This window comes from Lissotriton helveticus, chromosome 10 (genome assembly GCF_964261635.1).
Source record: "Lissotriton helveticus chromosome 10, aLisHel1.1, whole genome shotgun sequence".
NCBI lineage: Eukaryota > Metazoa > Chordata > Amphibia > Caudata > Salamandridae > Lissotriton > Lissotriton helveticus.
The window spans coordinates 916,335,285-916,356,556 of record NC_136071.1 but is presented as its reverse complement, the minus strand read 5'-3'; the positions used below and the strand labels follow the sequence as shown (position 1 = coordinate 916,356,556).

At 44.2% G+C, this 21,272-nt stretch overlaps 1 protein-coding gene across 1 annotated transcript in view; it reads right to left on the bottom strand.

Annotated features, from left to right (window-relative positions):
* The window catches only part of LOC144784640 (macrophage mannose receptor 1-like), a 765,034-nt gene that overhangs the window by 289,638 nt on the left and 454,124 nt on the right, over positions 1–21,272 (bottom strand). Inside the window, exons 17-18 of the mRNA XM_078663569.1 lie at positions 20,552–20,715; positions 6,562–6,629 (exon numbers count right to left, since the gene is read on the bottom strand). Coding sequence (XP_078519695.1) covers positions 6,562–6,629; positions 20,552–20,715 — 232 coding nt within the window. The remainder of the gene's footprint in view (positions 1–6,561; positions 6,630–20,551; positions 20,716–21,272) is intronic.

Genomic DNA, 21,272 nt, shown 5'->3' with positions numbered 1-21,272 from the left:
TTTTCATCGTGGCTTCTAATGGAAGAACATCGGTTTGTTGTGTTTGGAGGTAACCAATGAGCCGGTTCAAGGTCAAAGGGTTATGATCGCTCAGACAGTTCTGAAGTATTGTACAGTTAGAGACCTTCTTACGCCACCCATTTGAAATAGTGATGAAGTCAATCATGCTACCAGTAACCTTCCCAGTAGAGGAGACATGTTTCAGAGCTGCAACCTGAACTAAATCAAATGTACATATGTAATGTAATGTAATGTAATCGTTACTTATAAAGGGCACTGTGACCCAACGAGTATCCTGGCGCTGAAGAGATGTGGTAACCCATGAGCAACTGGACTAGAAGGGACCAAGTACAGTAAGAACAGACGAAAAGGATGTTATGCTCTGGGATAGAGCCAGGTCATTCATTTATTTCTGAACTGCCGTAGACCTTCTATCTGTCGCAGCTCCGAGGGGAGGCGATTCCAGAGCTGTGCAGCCGCAACGCTAAAAGCACGTCCCCCAGTTTTACTCTCTTGGTCCTGGGAACTTTTACCCCGTTAGCGGAGGACAAGTGAAGGTTACAAGTAGGAACAGACCAACCACATTTGTGTTGCAGCGGTTTGGGCAAAGCACCATGCAGCACCTTAAAAACAATGCAGAGTCATTTAAATTGAATTCTCAGCAGTATTGGTAGCCAATGGAGCTCTGCGAGGGCCTGGGATGCAGAGGCCCATCAAGACTTTTTCAGAACCAGCTTAGCTGTCACAGTCTGAATTCTCCGTAATCTGTCAATTAGATACTTGGGGGACTCCAACAATAAAGCATTATAGTAGTCCAGCCTGCTCATAATAACACTCCTCAACACCATTGCACGTGCCTGTGTTGGAAGTATTGGGAGAATCTTCCGGAGTACCCTAATTAGAGCAAAACTGCTCCCAACAGCCTTGTTGACTTGACTTTCCAAGGACAACTTCTCATTGAAACAGATTCCCAGATTGCGAACTGTCTCAGAGGGTACCAACGGTGTTTCAGTAGTGATGAGACAGAAGTCGGTAGGAAGAGAGTATGGCACTTTCCCACCAGCACAACAGAGAATCTCGGTCTTATCTACATTGAATTGCAGAGAGTTTTTTCTCAGCCAATGTACTACGTCCTGCATGCATCATGGAAATTGCCTAACGTTTTTGACTGGTCCCCCTCCAGGGATAGAATAAGCTGAATATCGTCAGCATAATTCACCAAGCCTATATCATAAGACTTAATGAAGGCCAGCAGTGGACGCATGTACACATTAAATAATATAGGGCTTATTGCAGCTCCCTGAAGGGCCCGTGTCAGATCTCAGAAAACTGAGACTGAAAGGGGGGTAGAGCTACTGCCTGACCTCTGCCGGACTGATAGGATTAAAGCCACTTCACGCCCCACCCACCACACCAGCTTCCTTCAACCGTGCCAGTAGAACCTTACGGTTGACTGTGTTGAACGCGGCAAACAGGTCCAGCAGGATCAATATAGCTGATTGTACCCTGTCTGCCCGCATGCGAAGATCGTTCAACACAGTCACTAATGCGGTCTCAGTGTCATGTCCCGGGCGGAAGCCGAATTGCACGTCCTCCAGTTTATTATTAACCTCCAGGAACTGGGAGAGCGCCTTGCTAACCAGACACTCAATGATCTTTACAGGATACGGTAGGAGAGATATTTGCTTAGAGCTATTAAGGCACACTTGGTCAAGTGACGTTTTTTTCAAAATGAGATATGACTGTCTGTTTCCAGCAGGATGGTACCAACCCACTACACAGAGATTGACTACACAGCTGCCTCAGGGGTGGAAAAAGTTCAGCGCCCAGCTCTTCCAAACCTTATGTGGGAGAGGGTCCAAGGGCGACCCTGATGAGACACCTAGAGCTTTAATAGTGAAGTCCTCCTCAGAAGGGATAGTGAAGTGATCTAAAAGGGTCCTCTGGGCCGGTGGTTTATTCACCCCTTCACTGGTTTCAAGCAGGTCTAATGGTAACCCATTAACCCTGGCCTCAGTGTTGACCACTTTCAGCCTTTCGACAATTTTACAGATCTTATCTTCAAAGAAGTTAGACAATCTATCACAAAGTTCTTGTGTAGGAGCCACCTTATTTGTTGTTCATTCAGGGCTAGCGATATCATTTACAACTTTAAAAATACTCTTTGTGCTGTTAGGAGCCTTCAAGATGATATCAGTGAGATATTCAGCTTAAGCAGAGACAATTACTTTCTTATAGCTTCGAACTTTCTCCTTCCAAGCGGTTCTTGTCCATATCTGAATACCCCCTCCTCCACATCCTTCCTGCCTGTCTACATCCCAGTTTTAGATTTTGAAGTTTATCACTGTACCATGGAACAGAAGGTTTGCCTACCTTTTTCACCATTTTTAGAGGGACAATCTGATCGAGTTTGTCATTAATGTGTAGACAAAAGGCTGCAAAGTTATCCTCCACCTATTTTTCCGGGTCAAAGGACCCTACTAGGTGGGACACTGGGCAAGCTATTGCCTTCTTCAGCAGACCTTTCCAGTCCCTACTTAAAAAACTCCTAGCCACCCTAGTGGCAGGACCATTCTGCCTGGGATTGTACACACCGAACTTGACCAAGTGGTGGTCGGACCAGGCCACTGGCAAGACATTTTCCACTTCTAGGGAGTTATTGCTGGCGAAAATCCAATCCAGTATATGATCCCCTTGTGTGTGGGCTCTTTAATCAATTGAATCAGCTCCAAGTCTGTACAGGATTGTAAAAGGTCATTGTAAGGTCCTGCCTACCTATTCATAATCCTAATAAAAATATCCCCACATGGACTGTGTTTAAAATGTAGGTGATGAACATTATCGTATCCCAATATACCACACCCGACATTCCTTGAAATGGAGCACAATCTGCTATTAAAATCACCTCCCCATATTATAACAAAACCCTCCTTTAGTTTATCAAGTACCATGCTTAGCACTGAGGCAAGTGAATCAGCAATAGCAGTATTATTGTACTTAAAGTTATTATGATAGAAATTAATTAGAAGAATAGACCGATTTACCAAAGAGACAAACAGATAACTTGAAAGTGGGGTGAGTTAAGGAAGGATTTGATTGATCTACCCAGGGGGGAGACATAGACTAGGGTTAAAATACTGCCAATATGATGTCCTGATCTTGAAGGAGTGGCCGATGTCATTGGAGAGCAAAATCTATCAATGTATGTACTGTTACACAATCCATTTCTCCTAAAGGTGTACAATAAGGTATCCAGCAATCAGATTTTGCCAATTGCCATCATTCAATTTGCAGCCAGTACTGGCCTTATTCAAAAATAATAAATTAAGATCCGACACAGATAAAAAAGTTTGCAAATTAGAACTTGCCACTGTGCCTACTTGTGCCAGTTCGAAGTCAGCATCTGTGTAATTAAGGATTGAGTTTTTAGCCATTAGTACAACACAGTCATCTGTTTCAGTATGATCTCGTTTGGCATGAAAACAAGAAAATGATGTATCTTGTTGTCTAACTGCCCCTTGGTATAGAGCAGGTAGTTGAGGACACCATTTCTCTAGACACTAAGGGCCAGATGTAGGTAATTTTTATTTACCGACCTCTTAAATACCGAGTCACACCGACTCGGTATTTAAGAGGTCGGAAAATAAAAATACCGAGATGTAGGTAATTGCAGATGTGCAATTACCGAATCGGAAACAGTCGGTAATTTCCGATGTGGTAAATACCGACCAGTTAATGCCCATGCATTCCTATGGGCTTTGAAGCCCATAGGATTGATTGGGCATATACCGGTCGGTATTTACCACATCGGAAAATACCGACTGTCACAAGGGTGCAGGGGGTGTCACTTTGACACCCTCTGGCACCCCCAAAAGAGGCTCGGGTGCCATGTGGCAGGCATACCTGCCCTAAGGGCAGGTCTGCCTGTCATATGGCATAGGTGTGCATGCACACATGTGCATGCACACCAGAAACGGTATTTTACCATCAAGTAGTATTTGATGGTAAAATACCGATGTGGTACTGCTTGTGGGACTCAGAAGAGTCCCACCTACATACCAATTGTCCGGAATCAGTAATGATACCGACTCGGTATTTTACATACTCGGTAAATTTACCTACCGGTAAATTTACCGAGTCTGTAAATTACAGGGCCCTACATGTCAAATTGCTTTTACCGGGTGGTAACGGCCGAATTCGGCCGTTACCACCCGGTAAAAGCCTACCTACATCTGGCCCTAAACCCCTAGTTTCTGTCCTGAACAATTGTTCCTGATCATGCAGCGCTAAATTCCGATTCCTGTTTAGATTTGTATCTTAATCAACCTGCTCCAAGGGGTAAATCAATTATGGATCATGATAATAAATGGTCTGTGGATAGGAAATAGCAGTATGGCTGGTCCATGGGGAACAGCAATACTTGACCTATAAAAGTATCCAAGATGAACTGCCTTAATGTTACCCTTTTCCATCTCAAAACATGTCAATCTATTTAAAGCAAGACGCCAGCCAACTGTGGATCCATAAGGTTGATGACAACATATTCCCCTTCCTCCCATTTGGGACTGTTACCCCTAGAAAGTGATTATGTCTTTATACACAAGGCATCACAGTTAGGGTTGTTAAGAGTTTTGCTCATCAAATGAATACATTTATTTTTTAATTGTAAATCGTTCTCTATTTGACCTTAGGACTAGAAGTCCAAAACCAGGCGAGAAGGGAATGCTGCTCAAGAATCCCATGCGTCGGTGGTTGTGTCCTCCTTCAAGCCCTGACGTGGCGCTCCAGGAAGTTCCCCTGTCTCCTGCCAGTCTGCGTCACTGCAGGCAGGTTTCTGTTGTGCTTCCAGAGAAAAAGTAGAAGTAATCCTAGTTGTTCCTTGTTGACCATACATGTCTTGTTTTCCTCTACTGAGACAGTTAACTCTTGCCCAGCAGTAGATTCAGTGGATCTTCCCCCAGATTCTAATCCCCCAAGGAATAAGCTTCTGTTTCAGGCTTCTGTAGAGAAGCTTTGTTAGCCTTTTTGGAAGCTGAAAGGAGGGTTTTACAGACAGCAATTAGGCCTCTCTGCAGAGTTAGCAGTATCCATTCAGGAATCTTGTCTCTGAAGTCTCATATCACCACCGGCTGTTATTTTCCTTCTGGTATCAAGTTCATTCTTTGAACCCTTGTAGGTGTGAACCTAGATAGTTTTTACAATGCCTTTAGTAGGGTTTTGATCTGGCTTTAGCAGCCTTCAGTTGTAGGGTACAATTTGGAAGCCATTGCAGCCGTCGGAGCACCAGGGGTAGGTCCTGTCAGTACTTGTGAATTGGAAGCATGTCATTCAAATTATGTTTCTCTTTGGACAACTTTTGTGAAGGCGTTTGCCCCTTCTTGGGATTTTCTTTGAGGGGCAGATTTACAAGCTCCATGAGCCTCCGGTGCATCACGTTGCATGAAGCACAGGCTGTCCAACTTGCTGCGTGACATTTACAAGCACACGTAAAGCCACCCTGCATGGCTTTACATGTGCTTGTTAATATCGCCCCTTTTCAAGCAACACTTTGAATGTTAGGGGGGTAACATGGGTTTTCCTGTGGGTGTTCCCATGCAACAACCATGCCCACTGATGCATTTCCAGATTTACAAGCAATCGTAAAGCTGGAAATGCCTCAGAATGCTACACCACCCTAAGGATGGTGTAGCGAGGTGCAACGAGGAGAAATGTTTTAATTTCTCCTCGTTTCCCTCCTCTTTCAATGCGTGCTGCGTTAGTTTCTTGTCAATCTGCCTTCAGTTCTTAGGGCTTTACAATCCCTACCTTTGAAAACAATGGAAAAAGTAGATTTTAAGATTCTAATTTTGAATACTCTTATTGGTGACCTTTACTTCGGTTTGCTGGGTTGGTGATTGACTGTCTTGTCAATCGGTGCTCATTATTTGCCATTTTTCTCAGACAGATTGCTATTGCCTTTATTTGCGAGTTTTTGGCCTGCAGTTGTGTCTTATTTCCATCTAGTACAGGAGATTACCCTTCCTTTTTTTCCGCATCTACAAGAATAAAGACCCTGGGAACTTTGCATCTATTAAATGTATCTTGAGCAGTTCAAATGTATCTGCCTCATTCAGTGAGTCACCGAAACTTAGATATCCATCTAGTACATGTTAGCATCTTCAAATAAGCATACAAGACTTCCCTTTCAACTCCAACTAAATGAGTGAGATCTGTGATTTCTTCTGCTTCTGCTCCTCAAATTGTCTCTCTTCCCGGATCTGTTCAAATGCGTTCTACTATATGCTAAGGGGCATTTCTTTTACGATATCTGTTGTGTTACTACATGATTACATCCTTCTAAATTTGCCCCTCGTTACTATCTTTCATCTCACCCTTCACTCGTCCACTGTCACCTCCTCTTTACTTCCCATCATGCTGAGACTGTCTACAAATCACAAATACCTAAATAGATCAGAACATGCTGATTTGAGAAAACTCTGACCATGCATATTATTTAAACAGTTCAGTCTTGAAAGAAATTGCTTTAATTGCCTCAAAACAAGAAACTTGTAATTTACTTACTTAAACCTTTTATCCAGTCCCAAAAGTAAACCGATAAAATAAGAATCCTTGTTCTTTTTCCTCATGGCCTACGGCACAAATAAAATGTTGCAACAAAAGAATTTTAATTAATACATAGGTTAAAAGTCACTCTGCTTTTTCACTCCATAATATTGCATTAATACATACATTTTAACTGAGCTTGTAACTTAGCAATCATTGATCAATTGTAATTGAAAATTAGTGGGAGGGAGAAGTGCCCCTCAAAGATCAGATCCTTAAAACTAAATACATTTCTTACTGAGGGATTTCTAGGTACTTGTAGACGGATGCCATGATTATGGCTTTGTGGTGTTTAAATCTCAATACAAATATAAGTAGGTGTTGGAGAACCTGTGCAAAGAATTTAGAGAACTCTCATGTAAATGAAACACAATTATGTAGACTGTTGTTTGCATGTATCTTTCAGGGAAAACCTTAAAAAACCTCAGGAAAGGTACTGGCAGGACACTGGTGGCTGGTTAAAGCAGGACCTGTTGGCTGCAGTTTAACCACCCAACTAAGATTGTATCTGTTCAAAGCCATCTCCTGTATAAATTACACAAATTCGCATCAAAGGAAATTTTGCAAAATGTTGCTAATTTTATTTACTTAATTAATATTTGGTCCATGTTAGAAATTGGGTTGTTGATTGACTGGGGCTGTAACCCTTATCTAAACAACAGCCACAATTCTGGTCATTTAACACTAAATGACGATTCCTGCTTAGATTCGTATCTCAATCAACCTGCTGAAAAAGGGTAAATCGAGTATGGGTCATGATATTAAATGGTCTGCCCTTGGGTGATGGAGGTATGGCTGGTCCATGGGGCACACCAACACTGGGCATATAAACGTTTCCAAGAGGAACTGCCTTACTGTTACCCTTTGCTCTTTCAAAACAAGTCAAACTATATAAAGCAAAAAGCCAGCCAACTGTGGGTCCGTAAAGTTGATGCTGCTGTAACCCTTAGCTAAACAACAGCCTCAATCCTAGTCAGGGTAAGTGTCAGGCAAAACTAAATTAACTTTTGCTCATCCTCTGGTAGTTTGGCACAGACCAAGTCAGACTTAACTTAGAACAGCGTGTAAAATATTTGTGCACTACTCCAGACAGTAAAACAGTGAAAACATCACACAAAAAGGTACCTACCCAGGTAAGAAAAATAGAACCTAATTTAATAAATAAAACAAGATTAAAACAATAAAAACCCAATAAGTAGGACTTGCGTCAATAATTTTTAAAGAATTAACTGTAAAATAGCACTTAGAAGCAATAAGCGATGCTGTGAAATATCTGGTCGCGCCGGACCGGGACAGTCAAAAGTTGATGCCGACCACGATGGAGCACGGGCTGAAGCCAGGGACGCAGTGAGTCCCGCTGAACAAAAGTACCTTAACCCCAGTTGCGTCAATGAAGATATGGGGTGCAGCCAAGCGATGCATTTGGTGCCAACCCCACAGCAGGGGAATTGTGTCGATTTTCTCCAGGCAACAGCGGCGGTGATGCATCAATTCTGAAGGTGATGTGCCGGTTCTGAGATGCTACGTTTCAGAAGGAGAAGCGCCAGATTTCTCCACGTTGAAGAGGAGATGGAGCAAATTTCTCCACACAGCAGCAGTGATGCATCAGTTCCGAAGCTTCAGTTCCAAGGGCAATGCAGTGCTTCTGAAGGGAATGCATCCGTGCTGTTCGTGTAACAGTGTTGATGTGTTGATTCTGTCCTCAGAGCAGAAAATGTGTTGGTTCCGCTGGAGCAAACACCTTAGGCCCACTTCCAAGGGTCCAGAACTGAGGTGGCACTACTTGGCATGGAAGACCCATGGATTGCAGAGTCCAGGTGTAGGAGCAGGCTGGTTGGAAGGGCAAATATAACCCTGAGACTTCAGATCAGGATGCCAGTCAGCTATCCCATGAAGGGGTGACTTATATGTATACCAAACATTGGTAATGCATCAGTTTTGTTTATGTAATGAATAAAGTGTTGTTTTCATCAATCATCGTCCGGGAGAAGATAAGAGTCCCTGACAAAAAACAGTGGAGTGCAGAGGTTGTGGTGCAGCAGCCAGAGCTGCTGACTCGAGAGCTGGGGATCCCAGTTTGAGTCTCGGTGGCGCCGTGCAACATCCTGTAATTCTAGGTAAATCACTTAATCTCTCCAAGTGATAAATTGTTGTTCAAATATGATGCAAGAGCAAAAGGCAACACTTTATGAAAAAATTGTTCTACCAAAGAGGATGTTAACAGTATTTTGGCTGCGGGAAACTGATAAGAGAACCAGACGAGGAACAACCATTGGTAAATGCAGGAAAATATGCTAGGGCTCAACAAAATTGAGGAAAAGTAAGTGGCACACACAGGAACCAATGAGAAGTCAGGAAAAGAGAGGAGGCAGATGTAAGTCCCTTTTAGGTTTACATTAAAAACAATAATTTCTTAAAGTGAAACTTAAAAATGGAAGGTTTGGGACTAGCAAAAGGATGGTTTGCCAAGTCGATATGGCAAAATAAACTTCACACACAGGCTAGCAAAGGCATGCCTGAGGCATAGTTAAAGGGCTACTTAAGTGGGCAGCACATTCAGTCCTTCAGGCCCACTAGTAGCATTTAGTGTACAGACCATGGGTACAAGGGGTGCCTCTTTACTAGAGACTTACAATTAAAATAAATATGCCAATTGGGGATGAACAAATATTAGAATGTTTAGGTGAGAGCACAATCACTTTAGCACAGTCCTAATACCAGCAAAACCCAGATCAGATCTATGGACGAAGGCAGGCAAAAAGTTGGCCTAAGGCTGTCGGTGCTAACAGTCCAGAACTAAATATTAGTTGATATTAGCTATATACAAAATGCCTGAAAAACACAAATATTGAAATAGGTTATATAATTACCCAAAAATTAGAACACTTTACAAATGTTGCCACTTATATAGTGGCTGCATTTTAGTAGTATGTTTTATGTAGTCTTACATGAGTTTGTAAATAGATCCTATGTAGTACAACTTCCTTTAAGTAAAACTGCAAAGAATGCGGCAAAATCCGTTTTAGTTGTACTAACTATATATTCAAATTGCACAAGGATGTCCATATTATGCCAATATGTGTGCCCTAGTTAAGTGTAACTCTTTCAGTGTCTCCCTACGCCAGTGTTCCCCTATGAAAGTACCAGCGATTCCCTGTCATTTGGTCACTGTCTTTCTGTTCCAGTGTCAATGTTTGTATTAGCCAGTGTCAGTGTTTGTATCTCAACAGACCAGTCTAAGGTACTTACTACAATGTCGGTCAGAGTTTCCCGATCCCGACCACCTAATTACGATGCGACTGCACATCATGCGGTCACATTCCCACATTTCCCTATGGGAGCATGTGTTTATGGTTGTAAACCGTTCATAACATGAGCTCCCATAGGGAAATTGGAGGTTGTGTTCATCCCTGCTACGTGTGGGTGCAGGGATCCCCAAGGAGAGGTCGCAAAAGAAGGGGCCATGCTAGTGGCCCCCAAACATGCTTTCCAACAGGCTTTCCATTTCGGAAAGCTAGGCATGGAAAGCCTGTCGGAAACCGTGCATCGTAATCCGGACAGCGGAAATGCTGTCCATTTGGGTTATATTACACAAAACATTGGTCCCTATTTTTGGACAGAATAATGTACAGAAGCAATAATCATACACTTGATAAGTGATATGTCTTTTGTCCAGCCGGACAAGAAATGTATTTTTGGCGTACAAATGGATTTCACAAGATGCGAGAACCAATTAATGACAAGCGGGCACAGCCGTGACCCGTAACATTCAAGACACAACAACGAAAGAATGGTCAAAAGAGCAAAGAAAAGATCTGTCTGTGTACCTGTAGTCAGTGTTACAGACTTAAATTATTTTGAACACACCATTGCTTTTTACAATATTGCATTTTCATATTGCATATGGGGTTTTTTGGTCGACGACGTTTCGATGCCGCCTTTAGATATAGGGCATCATCATCAGGACACAAATTTCCATTGTTGTCTTACACTTGAATTATTAACACTATGACTTTTGTCACATTACTTTACACAAAATAATTACACGGGAAGAAGGGTGAGGAAAAGACAAAAAATACCCATGAGTTAAGCCTCAAAAGAGCTGAGTGAAGTGATAAAAGCGGCGAGTGAAGAGGTGTTTATTACAAGGAATTTGGCGAATTTGTTTAAAAACGGCGCAAGTGTACAGGGGTTCTAGTGGAGTAGTGAGTGATGGTGAACCATTGTTTTGAGGGGCAATGGATCTATAACCGGGAGCTTTAAGGCTCTAAATGATAAGTCAGACGGTCCTATATGTGAGGATGTATTACCGGAACGTGTGTATATAATGATCGGGATCATTAGTGACTGACGTGGTGAGCGAGGCCGGATATGTTAACTCGTAGTGCTAAGGCTCGCGAGCGGGCGGTTGCTCTGGGCATGCAAGGTTGGCGGCTGCGTCAAGATGTAAACTGATATCAAGATCTACGTGAAAATAGAAACACATGCGCAGTGCATGAGGGGAAATGAGTGAGGGTAGACATACGTGCTTTGTACTCTCGTAGTTCCAAGAATTCTTAATACAATTAGTGTTTTTTAAGATCTTTCTACGGAGAAAGAAATGGACAATTAGTCAAAACGCCCTTGCAGGCAGTAGCCGGGAGTGAAGAGTGAAGGGGGTGAGCATATTTACCAATTCCAAATGATAAAAAGGAGTTTCTGGATCCGCCTGGGTACGAGCACAATCACTCAATCTGAAAAATGGCGAGGCTGGGGTTAGTTACCTGGACCGGGGGCAGCGTGGCATATATACAGTGCAAGCAATTTAAAAAGGCGAGTGACTTACTTCAAACCTCGGGGGCACTGTGGCAGTTACTGCGGTCCGATATGTTATGGCTCCTGGTCGGCGGAGCAGTGCATAAAACCTCGTGGGTGGCAAACAGCGAGGAGGGACTGTGGTGCTGAGTGACTAGTGATGAGTGTGAGGAATCAGGGCGGCCATCTTAAAGTGGTGAAGCTACAGGTGAAGGGTGCATAGGACGGCGCATGTGACTTTGAGAGAATACATTTTTGCATACTACTTTCATGTAAAATAGAAATTACAGTAGGGAGGTCCAGTCTTCAAGACGGTTTAGACCGTTTCGAATGCTGTTAGTTTACAGAATCCAATGGAGTTCTTCTTTGTTGAGCAATTTGGGTATGTCCACTCCCCTGGGGGGTGGTTTGATGATGGTTACAACTGTCCAAAGTAGGTCTTTTTCACTGTGGCCTTTTTCCGAGAAGTGTTCTACAAGAGGTGCGTTGGCCGTTTTGCACCGAATCCTGCTGAGTCCTGGGAGAAAGCGGATCGAAGGACCGGCAGAGCCAGAATACAAGGTAATTCAAACTCAACAAAGGTGTAAACGAGCATTACAAAAGGCAAGCTAGATTAGCGAAACCCGTTAGAACACCAGCTATCATCATACAGAGTTACCCCTCCCCGTCAACACCGGCCAGGGCACCGCGTTCAACACAAAAGAACAAACGGTTCCAAAGCTACCGCTTGACACCAATGCACGCTATGTTTGTTTATTACAGATTACTCGCAGCCGCCTCACGCCCTGATTAACCAGGAAGATAGCTTCTTCTAGTAAAGGAAGGTAAGACTGTTTGGCACACCGATCAAGTTGAACTGTTTAAACTTCGCAAACAGACACCAGCAAACAGTGAATTGCACACCTTTGCATTTCAGACGCGCAGATCCCCCCTAGCGAATAAGCCAAGCATCAAAAAACAGCATATTACTTCGAGGTTGGAAACCGGAACATCCAAGTAAGAATAAAGCCAAGATCTAAACCTGCACACACACTTTAGCCACATCTGTCCAGAGTTACTCATTCCATCCTGTGCTATTTCTTTCACAGCATGTTTGGTGACAATTCACATCAAAGGAAGTGACCATTCAAGGTAAGAGCGTACCGCCCCTGTTCTGTTGATTCTAAGGACACCAGTCCATTTAGACAACACTAAGCCAAGTTCACCCATTATGTCTTACAGAACCGAAATAGAGGTCCTGAGGAGAGTTTCCCCCCCAAGGAACTCGAAACGCGTCGACCACATCACATTAGGCCAATCTGTATAAAAAATGAGAATAGAGTGTACAATTAGTATACAGTTCAGATGGCCTGTTTAAAGCAGTCAATGTTCTATTTGTAAATATATTTAAATGCTAACAACCATTGATTTACTTTAATCGGAATCTTTCATTATATCACCAATTTAATTTAATTTAATTTTTTCCTTTCCCCCTTGTTCCCACCACATTGTCTTCACAAAGTATGCCTGAGTATGACTGAATGTTATGAATTCACTTCCTATGTTGCACCCTAAATGTATGTAAATAACACAAAAAGGATTGTTTTCCCTTCTTTCTCCTGTGTATTCAATTTTGAATGTTCAAATAATAAAAAATTGCAGCTCAAATAATTGAAAACAAGCTTGCATCAAAAATAAATAGATTAAATCAAGAATCAATCAAGGCGAAGAACGTGTTTTATTTCAGTTCTTCTGAGTACCACAAACAACAAATACGTCTCAGTACTGGCAAATACAGTTGTTTTTGTTATTATAGGCTTGGCCTTACTGTGAACAAGCCAAACCCTTCCTTTGTATACGCTATATCTAAAGGCGGCATCGAAACGTCGTCGACCAAAAAACCCCTTATGCAATATGAAAATGCAATATTGTAAAAAGCAATGGTGTGTTCAAAATAATTTAGGTCTGTAACACTGACTACAAGTACACAGACAGATCTTTTCTTTGCTCTTTTGACCATTCTTTCGTTGTTGTGTCTTGAATGTTACGGGTCACGGCTGTGCCCACTTGTCACAGGTGCAGCCAATCATAAACCCTTCAAATATGCCTCTGGAGAACCTGTAGGTCTTCCAAAATGGCTGCCCCCTACGTGCTTGTCAGGAGGAGGAGAATCAACACCCTTGCACAGAGCAGGAGGATGATGCAGCACAGAGTCTTCAGGGTGCGCATCACATTGCTGGGCCAGACAGAGGAACAGATCTATGACAAGTACAGACTCAACAGGGCCATGATCATGAGCCTCATTGCCGACCTTGAACCACTACTGCAGCACCAGACCCATAGGACCAACGCCATCCTAGCCCATGTCCAGGTCCTATGCAGCCTGCACATGCTGGCGTCAGGAAGCTTCCAGGGGGTCATAGCAGAAGCTGGAGGCGTGTCGCAAAGCGCACTATCACGCTTCTTCCGCAATTTCCTAGATGCCATGCTGACATTGATACATCACCACATTACCTTCCCCACAACCCCACAGCAGTTGAATCGCACCAAACATGAGTTCTACCAGGTGGCACAATTCCCCCATGTGATAGGGTGCGTGGATTGCACCCATGTCCCCATCTGTTCCCCGTCAGCCAACCAATACATCTACCGCAACCGGAAGTCATACCATTCCATCAACGTCCAGGTTGTGTGCAATGCCAAGCACATCATTACGGACATCGTATCACAATTCCCAGGAAGCACCCACGACGCATCATATTCAGACACAGTGGCATCCACAGGGGCCTGATCAACGGGGAATTTGGAGAGGGACACCTACTCGGTACATACAAATGCCTCCAAATGAACACCATCCTCACATATGTAAATGCATCCATGCAACTAACCCTTTGCTCCCCTCCCTGCAGGTGACAGCGCCTACTCCTTGCGTGAATATCTCCTCACTTCCTACCTCAACCCTGCAACACCTCAGGAGCAGCGCTACAATGCAGCACATATCAGTACCAGGAATGTGGTAGAGCGAACCTTTGGCATCCTCAAGAGTCGCTTCCGGATACTACACAAGACAGGAGGTGCCTTGCAGTATGACCCAGTTACTTGCTGCCGGATAATAGCAGTCTGCGCCCTACTGCACAACATTGCCACACGAAGGGGGATACCAATAGAGGTGGACGGAGAGGACGACTTACGGGCACAGCAACCCCCCCCAACACCAACAGGCACACGTACCAAATACAGCTGAGGGACAAAGAAGGCGGACATACATCAAAAGACATCACTTCTGAGACAGGTATGAAAGAGCCAACACAACATGTTTATGTTTGCAATTGTTTAATGCACATGAGTACCTGTCAGGTGCATATGTATGATACGCCAACATGACGCATAATCATATAAACGAATGTAAACATGTCCATTGTCATCACGGGTGTAACATGTTGCTGTATAGTTGGCCCATGGTTACGTCACCATGGCCAGGGAGCCAATGGATCATGGCTATTTGCGCCTGCCCCGTACCCCCAGCCTCCTGTCCCGTGACTCGGTCACATCTCTGCCATGTGTTTCTGTGGCTGTGGTGCTGCGAGCACTGCGCCTCCTCTCGCTGGCCTCCGGCACAGAGACGCTGCTCACGCTTGAAGCAGCCTCACTCCCCTCCTCCCCTCCCAAACTGCTGGCACTGAAAGTCCCAGACTGCAGATGCTCCACTGCAGTGGTCACTCTCTCCAGGGACTTTGCGACATCTCCGCAATAATGGCCCAAATCGACCTGCAGGGACACAGATCTGCGCGACAGCACAGCTGTGCTGTTGCACAGCTTAGTGATGGCTCTATTGGTGGCATTAGTACGGACCATGTTCTGCCGATGCCTACGGCGCTCGCTCTGTTGGCCTGCAATTACAGCACGTGTAAGTTCCTCAGCAACGGCTGTGGTCATCTCGCGCATTGCGTCTGTCATGGTGCCCATTTTGTTTATCAGTTTCGCAATGTTGATGTTAATTGCACCCATGTGTCTCCCCTGCAGGCGCTGGACATGCAGCATCCGTGTCTCCACCACTCCGTATCCGTGTGCTGGATCATCTGCTCTCTCAACAGCTCTACCTAGGGGCCTGGCCCGCTGCCTGACTCGGACACATGCTGCTGCTTTGGTGGTTGGAGCAACGACTGTCTGTCGTAGGACAATTGTGTCAGCTGGCCTCTGCTCTGACTCCATCACCTGCAGGGAGGGGACATTTGCCCTGCGGCTCTGTGTAGTTGGCCGCGGTGGTGGTGGTGGCGGTGTTGTCCGCCGTGGTGGTGGTGGTGGTGGTGATGTCCGCCGTGGTGGTGGGAGTGGTGATGTCCGCCGTGGTGGTGGTGGCGGTGATGGTGGTGTTGTGGGTTCAGGTCCCTGCGGGGTCTCAGCATCTGTCACCACTGGTGTCTCTGAGATGACGAGGCGTCGGCTGTCATCTGAGTCGAGGGGTGATGCATCTGTATGTGAAACAGTGCATAGTTATTATTTTGCCATGATGTATCTGTGTTGCATAATTTCAATTACATAAAGGAGATTTTGCACTGACATATGGCCATGTGCAGCTGGTTTCATTTCTATTACATCAGGGGTCAGACATGCACTCATTCATGATATGACTACAACTCCCATGATGCATTACGCTGGTGAGGGGGTATGCATTAGGCACAGCTACATATGCACTGTGATTGGCCTGGGGGGATGGGCATAGGTGGACAACACGCTGCATATCTGCGCTGGCATGCATCTTACCTTCTCCTCCTGCTGCTGCGCCGATGTGTCCAATTGAGTGACCCCCACAACAGCTTCTGGCTCAATTGTAGCCTCGACGAGGTCCTCAAGGGCTGTGTTTGGAGTCACGTTGGATGTTCCCCCTCCTGTGCCAGCTGCATCCCTCACCCTTTCGGCAATCCTCTCCTTTGCCCTCTTCCTGAGGTCATACCACTTCTTCTTTAAATCGTCTATGCTGCGGTGGGTGACTCCTACATCATTGACTCTGTCTTTAATGCGCACCCATAATTTGCGCTTCTCTGCCTCTGGAACTTTGTGGGACTGCCTCCCAAACAGCCTGTCATGTTTGCTGCTCACCCATTCGATGAGCAGTTCGAGTTCCTTATCTGAAAACGTTCGTTTTCTCTTCCTGGGTGCCTCCTTGTTCTGAGGTGCATCCTTCTCCATCCTGGTAGTCTGCTCTGAGTTTGTTTTGTGTTCTCACTGTCACAATCCTCTGCTCCTGTGCTCTGCCTCCTCCTCTGAGCTCCTCAGGGCACTGAATGAAGCATGGGCTGTGTTGCTTCCTGGTTGTGATGTCATCAGCTTGCTTCCGATGCAACTTTTCTTTTTTAGCGGAATCGCTATTACCGAAATCGCAAATACCGATTCGGTATTTGCTAATCTTTGAATTGGTGTCTCGCAAACGTGTTTACCGGATATTTAATGATTTATAGCGATTCAGTATTAAATACCGAATCTGTTGATGCATCGCGGTATGCGACTCCTTATTAGCGATTCCTTATTTTTCGCTAATAAGGGCTCGTTTTACCGATCTTTGATGCATATACCCAATAATTGTTTATGCACATTCAGGCCCAGCCTAGTGATCTGTCCTCCTGTGTAGCACCACAAGAAACTTATATATATTCTCATGGGTCGATAATGACTCTAGAATGGTACTGAAGATGCCCTGGGCCATATTTATTAAAGTGTTGCATTGCGCTTGTATCACACAAAACAGAGCAAGGTCAACATAACATTAAAGTCAGATTTACCAGGCCATGCAAGGTCACCTTGCTTGGCTCTGTGGTGCTTTGTAAATCTGGAGTAACGCAAGGCCTTGTGTGTCTCTGCCCAGGGAGGTGTCCCATGGGTGGAGCCTGGGTGTTCTAAAACATCCACCCATGGACTTTGCGCATTCCAATTTTTACCATGAGTGGTAGACCTGAGAATGCTTCAAAATGGTACACCTTTCCAGGGGAGGTATAACAAGGAAAAAAATCTTTATTACTCATCATTTCTACTCTTTCTGCAGCACACATAGAATGAGGAAAAGCCTCAGAGGAATATTTTGTGCTGGAAAGTGTCCCTTCCTGCACAAAAACTATCCTGCACCATGACACTAGGGTGCTTGCATGGGTGTTAGGCAGATAAAAGTGCAAGGAGAGGGCAGAAATGTGCCATATAATGTTAAATATGGCATATTCCTGCTCTTTCTATTTCAATACAGTGCAGCAAGGTGCCTTGCTGTGTTGTGTTACGAGAAACTTTGATGAATCTTTCCCCTAGTTCTTTGTGTAGTATTGATTTATGTGGCAGTTAGTGCTTTCTATCAGAATAGCACTTCACCTGGGACTTGGAGCTGGTACATGCTATGATAGATTTTGGTCCTGCAGTTGAAAGTATTGCTTTTGCCTCGATATCCAGGTGCATGCGTGATGACATGTAGGTAGGTTGCCGTTATTTACACGGATTGTGGCTCTATCCATGACAGATTGTGAACGTTTTGGAATACTGTGTACCAGTATATGTTTAATGGTATTGGCCTATTTAACTCCTGCTTTCTACTTTGCACCTCCTTTTCTAGCCTGTTTGTCTCATTATGATAGTGATCACTCCAGTACTGCCTGCAGGAAATGGGTATCACAGACAGGGCTCTAAAACTACTGTCCCTCTTCCTCAAGGATAAATCCCAAAGAGTGATGGTGAACCAATTCCAATCGGATGCATTCTCCATTCCAATGTGTGGTGCCGCAGGGCTTATCCTTGAGCCCTGTGCCTTATAACCTCTATGTCTCCCCAATTGTTAGGATCATCTGCTCCTATGGGATATGAGCTGTCTCCTATGCCAATGACCCTCAGATCATTGTGTCAATCCGTAAAGACACGGAAATTATCATAGCTAGCTTCAACTATTGTATTTCAGCTGTAGCAGAGTGAATTGAAATACATAGGAAGCTTAATGGGCAGAAGACTGCAGTGTTGTTCTTTGGAACCTCAGCCTCCATTTGGAACATTAATCTAGGCACCAGCTCAGCTCCTGCAGAGAAAGCCAAGAATTTAGGAGTGATCCTTGACAGGGAGCTCTCACTAGACTGGCAGGCTAACCGTACCACCTCAACTTGTTTTTGACTGATCAAAATATTGAAGAAAATCTTCTCTTTTATCACCCTCTCAGCATTAAAACAAGTGGCTCTGGTGTTGGATATATCAAGAATTCACTATTGCTCTTTATCTGTATACTAATAACAACACCCAAGTCAAGATGTCATTGGACATCACTAAACAGCAGCAAGCATCCAAGGTATTATTTGATCAGCATTGTCTCCCGATAAAAAGTGCACCATGTTCAAGGCCCTCTGCATAATACACAATGCCTTTTATCAGGCCAGGCCGGATGGAATTAAGCCAATGTTTCAATGGTATATCCTGGGAAAGAATCTTCACTCAGCCCACCTCAGCCTGGTTACAGTGCCTAGAGTTCGGAAGAAGAGATGGGGAGGCAGAGCTTTCTCAGTCGCGGCTGTGGAACTTGCTTCCTAACAACCTAACTTGTATCAATCAGCATTTTCCGTCTAGAAAAGCCTTAAAGACTTGGCTGTTCACCTTGTAGGGATATCTCTCAGTAATTTTTAACTCTGTTATTCTGCTGCTTGGTTAAATCGGACTACTGAGACTATAGGGACTTGACACTCATGGGCATTTGATGTACTCTAAAAATCTTGGTTATGTAAAACCTAGAATGCGATTTACCAAGCCCTTGAAGGGCACCTTGCATGCCCTGCGTGACTCAATAAATATTGAGTATCGCAAGGCTTAGCAACTCACTGCCTTGTGTTACTCTGTCCCAGTGTCCCTTCCTGCACCAAAAACAATCCTGCCTGCAGCGACCCTTGCACCATGAAGCAAGGGGGCCTGCAATGGCGATAGGCAGCCAAAGGTGTGCAAGAGCAAGGAGAGGACAGGGACGTGCAATATATTGCTAAATATGGCATAATCCTGCCCTTTGATGCAGAGCAGTGCAGGTAGGTGTCTTGTAGCGCTGCATGAAACAGTGTGCTCATCCAGGGGGCCGGAGGCAGGGCCCTGCAGGAGTGTCTCTTGTATGTGGTCGCAGCACCCCCAGAAGGCTGAAGTGGTGGGGTCCTGGCCGGGGCTGTCTTAACAGCATTATAGGCCCGGGCAAAGCAGTGTATTGGGCCCTGACTACACAGCCATTTACAAGAACAAAAATGTTTAACAGAAATTGAGTCTTAAATTCTAGTGTGAATGAGACTTATGCTTGTGGTGCCCCAGGGCAACTGCCCAGCGTGCCCATGTATCAAGAAGACACTGGCCTTGGCTTGCCATAAGGAATCCTCACTACCGGCAGCCAGGCCGGGAATTGAGGAAGAACAACAGCAGGTGAAGGGGTTATGCGATGTGATGTTAGAAGGTGCTAGTTTGAGATGAACTGTTGTTAGCTGTGGCATAATGATATTATAGTGACAGGCACGGCAAGGGGTAGATCAAAGCTGTCCCCTGCCGCCTCTGTGTCAACTATCTGCTCATATGGGCCAATCATGTCTCCTCTGGTCTGAGTCACAGGGTGATGCTTGCCGACAAAGTGGGCACCAACCTTATCCACCACTACATGTGCCACTGCGGCAGTCTGTTTCTATATTTTACTTTCACATTGCTCAGCCCTGTCTGAAAGTGTCTGAAAGACCACGTGTTCCAAAAACAAAGGCTGGGCTCCGGCTTGCAGTGGCTGTGTCCCTTGACTAAAAATTCAGGTAACTAGTGCTAGAAATTCAGGGACAAGCGTGGCACAGAATGAAGCAATAGTTTTTTTAATTCATCACGGCAGCAGAGAGAGCAAGCCAATTAGTAAGCTAAGTATGCAGCTCAGACTGACTGGCTTTAATGTGCCTCGTCCTAGTGGTGGTCAGGGCGCTATAAATGTGTGAGTAATGCATTTTAGTTTGGTGATGTGGACACCAGCACTAAAATGCGTTAGACTGACCGCTAAAGCGTGGTAATTGGAAGGGATACATGAATCAAATTAATCAGGGGCAGGAAGAGGCCATCTATGGTGGCCTGGGAATAAGGCTCCATCTAAAACGAAAGAATTGCGCAATGCACTTAACATAATGATAATTAATAGTCACAGTATTAAATTAATACTTACGTATCGCCACAAAAACTTTCTTTCAGTTTCACCATTGATAACTACAAGATCACCAAAATTCTTCTTGCAAAACTCCCGAGCCTTTTCCATTGGCATATCTTCAGCACTGAAATAGTATTGAGAGTCTTTAAATTGAATCCACCCATCGTCCCGGACCACAAAATCTGTAAGAGAAAGACATATAATCATATACTCCCATAGCCATCCCAAGAAAATGCAGAAAAAAGAGCGTTTACATTGAAACTGAAAAGCATTCCGCAATTTGCCTGAAATAATGTTTGCATAACAGACATGTTACTGAGTTTCAAAGAATGAAAAGGGTTGTCCTTTCTTGAACTTACACATACGTTTCTGTCAATGGCACTACCAGCGAAATTGCCACCTCACCTAGATTACTGGCATGAAATATTTTTTATTATCAAGACATACTGGTAAAATGGGTGCAGAGCAGAAATATCGACAGAGAAATATCGTGGGACATTAATATTGCCGCAGAAATATGGTTTGGAAGAAATATCGACAACAAGAATATAGTTGACAAGAATATCGACTGACAGGTAAATAATATCGATTACAAAAATATAGTTGAAATAAATATCGTTTACAAAAATATCGTTTACAAAAATATCGATCTATTAATAATGTTATGTATTTTAGTGTTTTCAATGAAAATTGTTCGTCATTTTAGTATATGTTTTAGAATTGTACTAGTTATTAATTT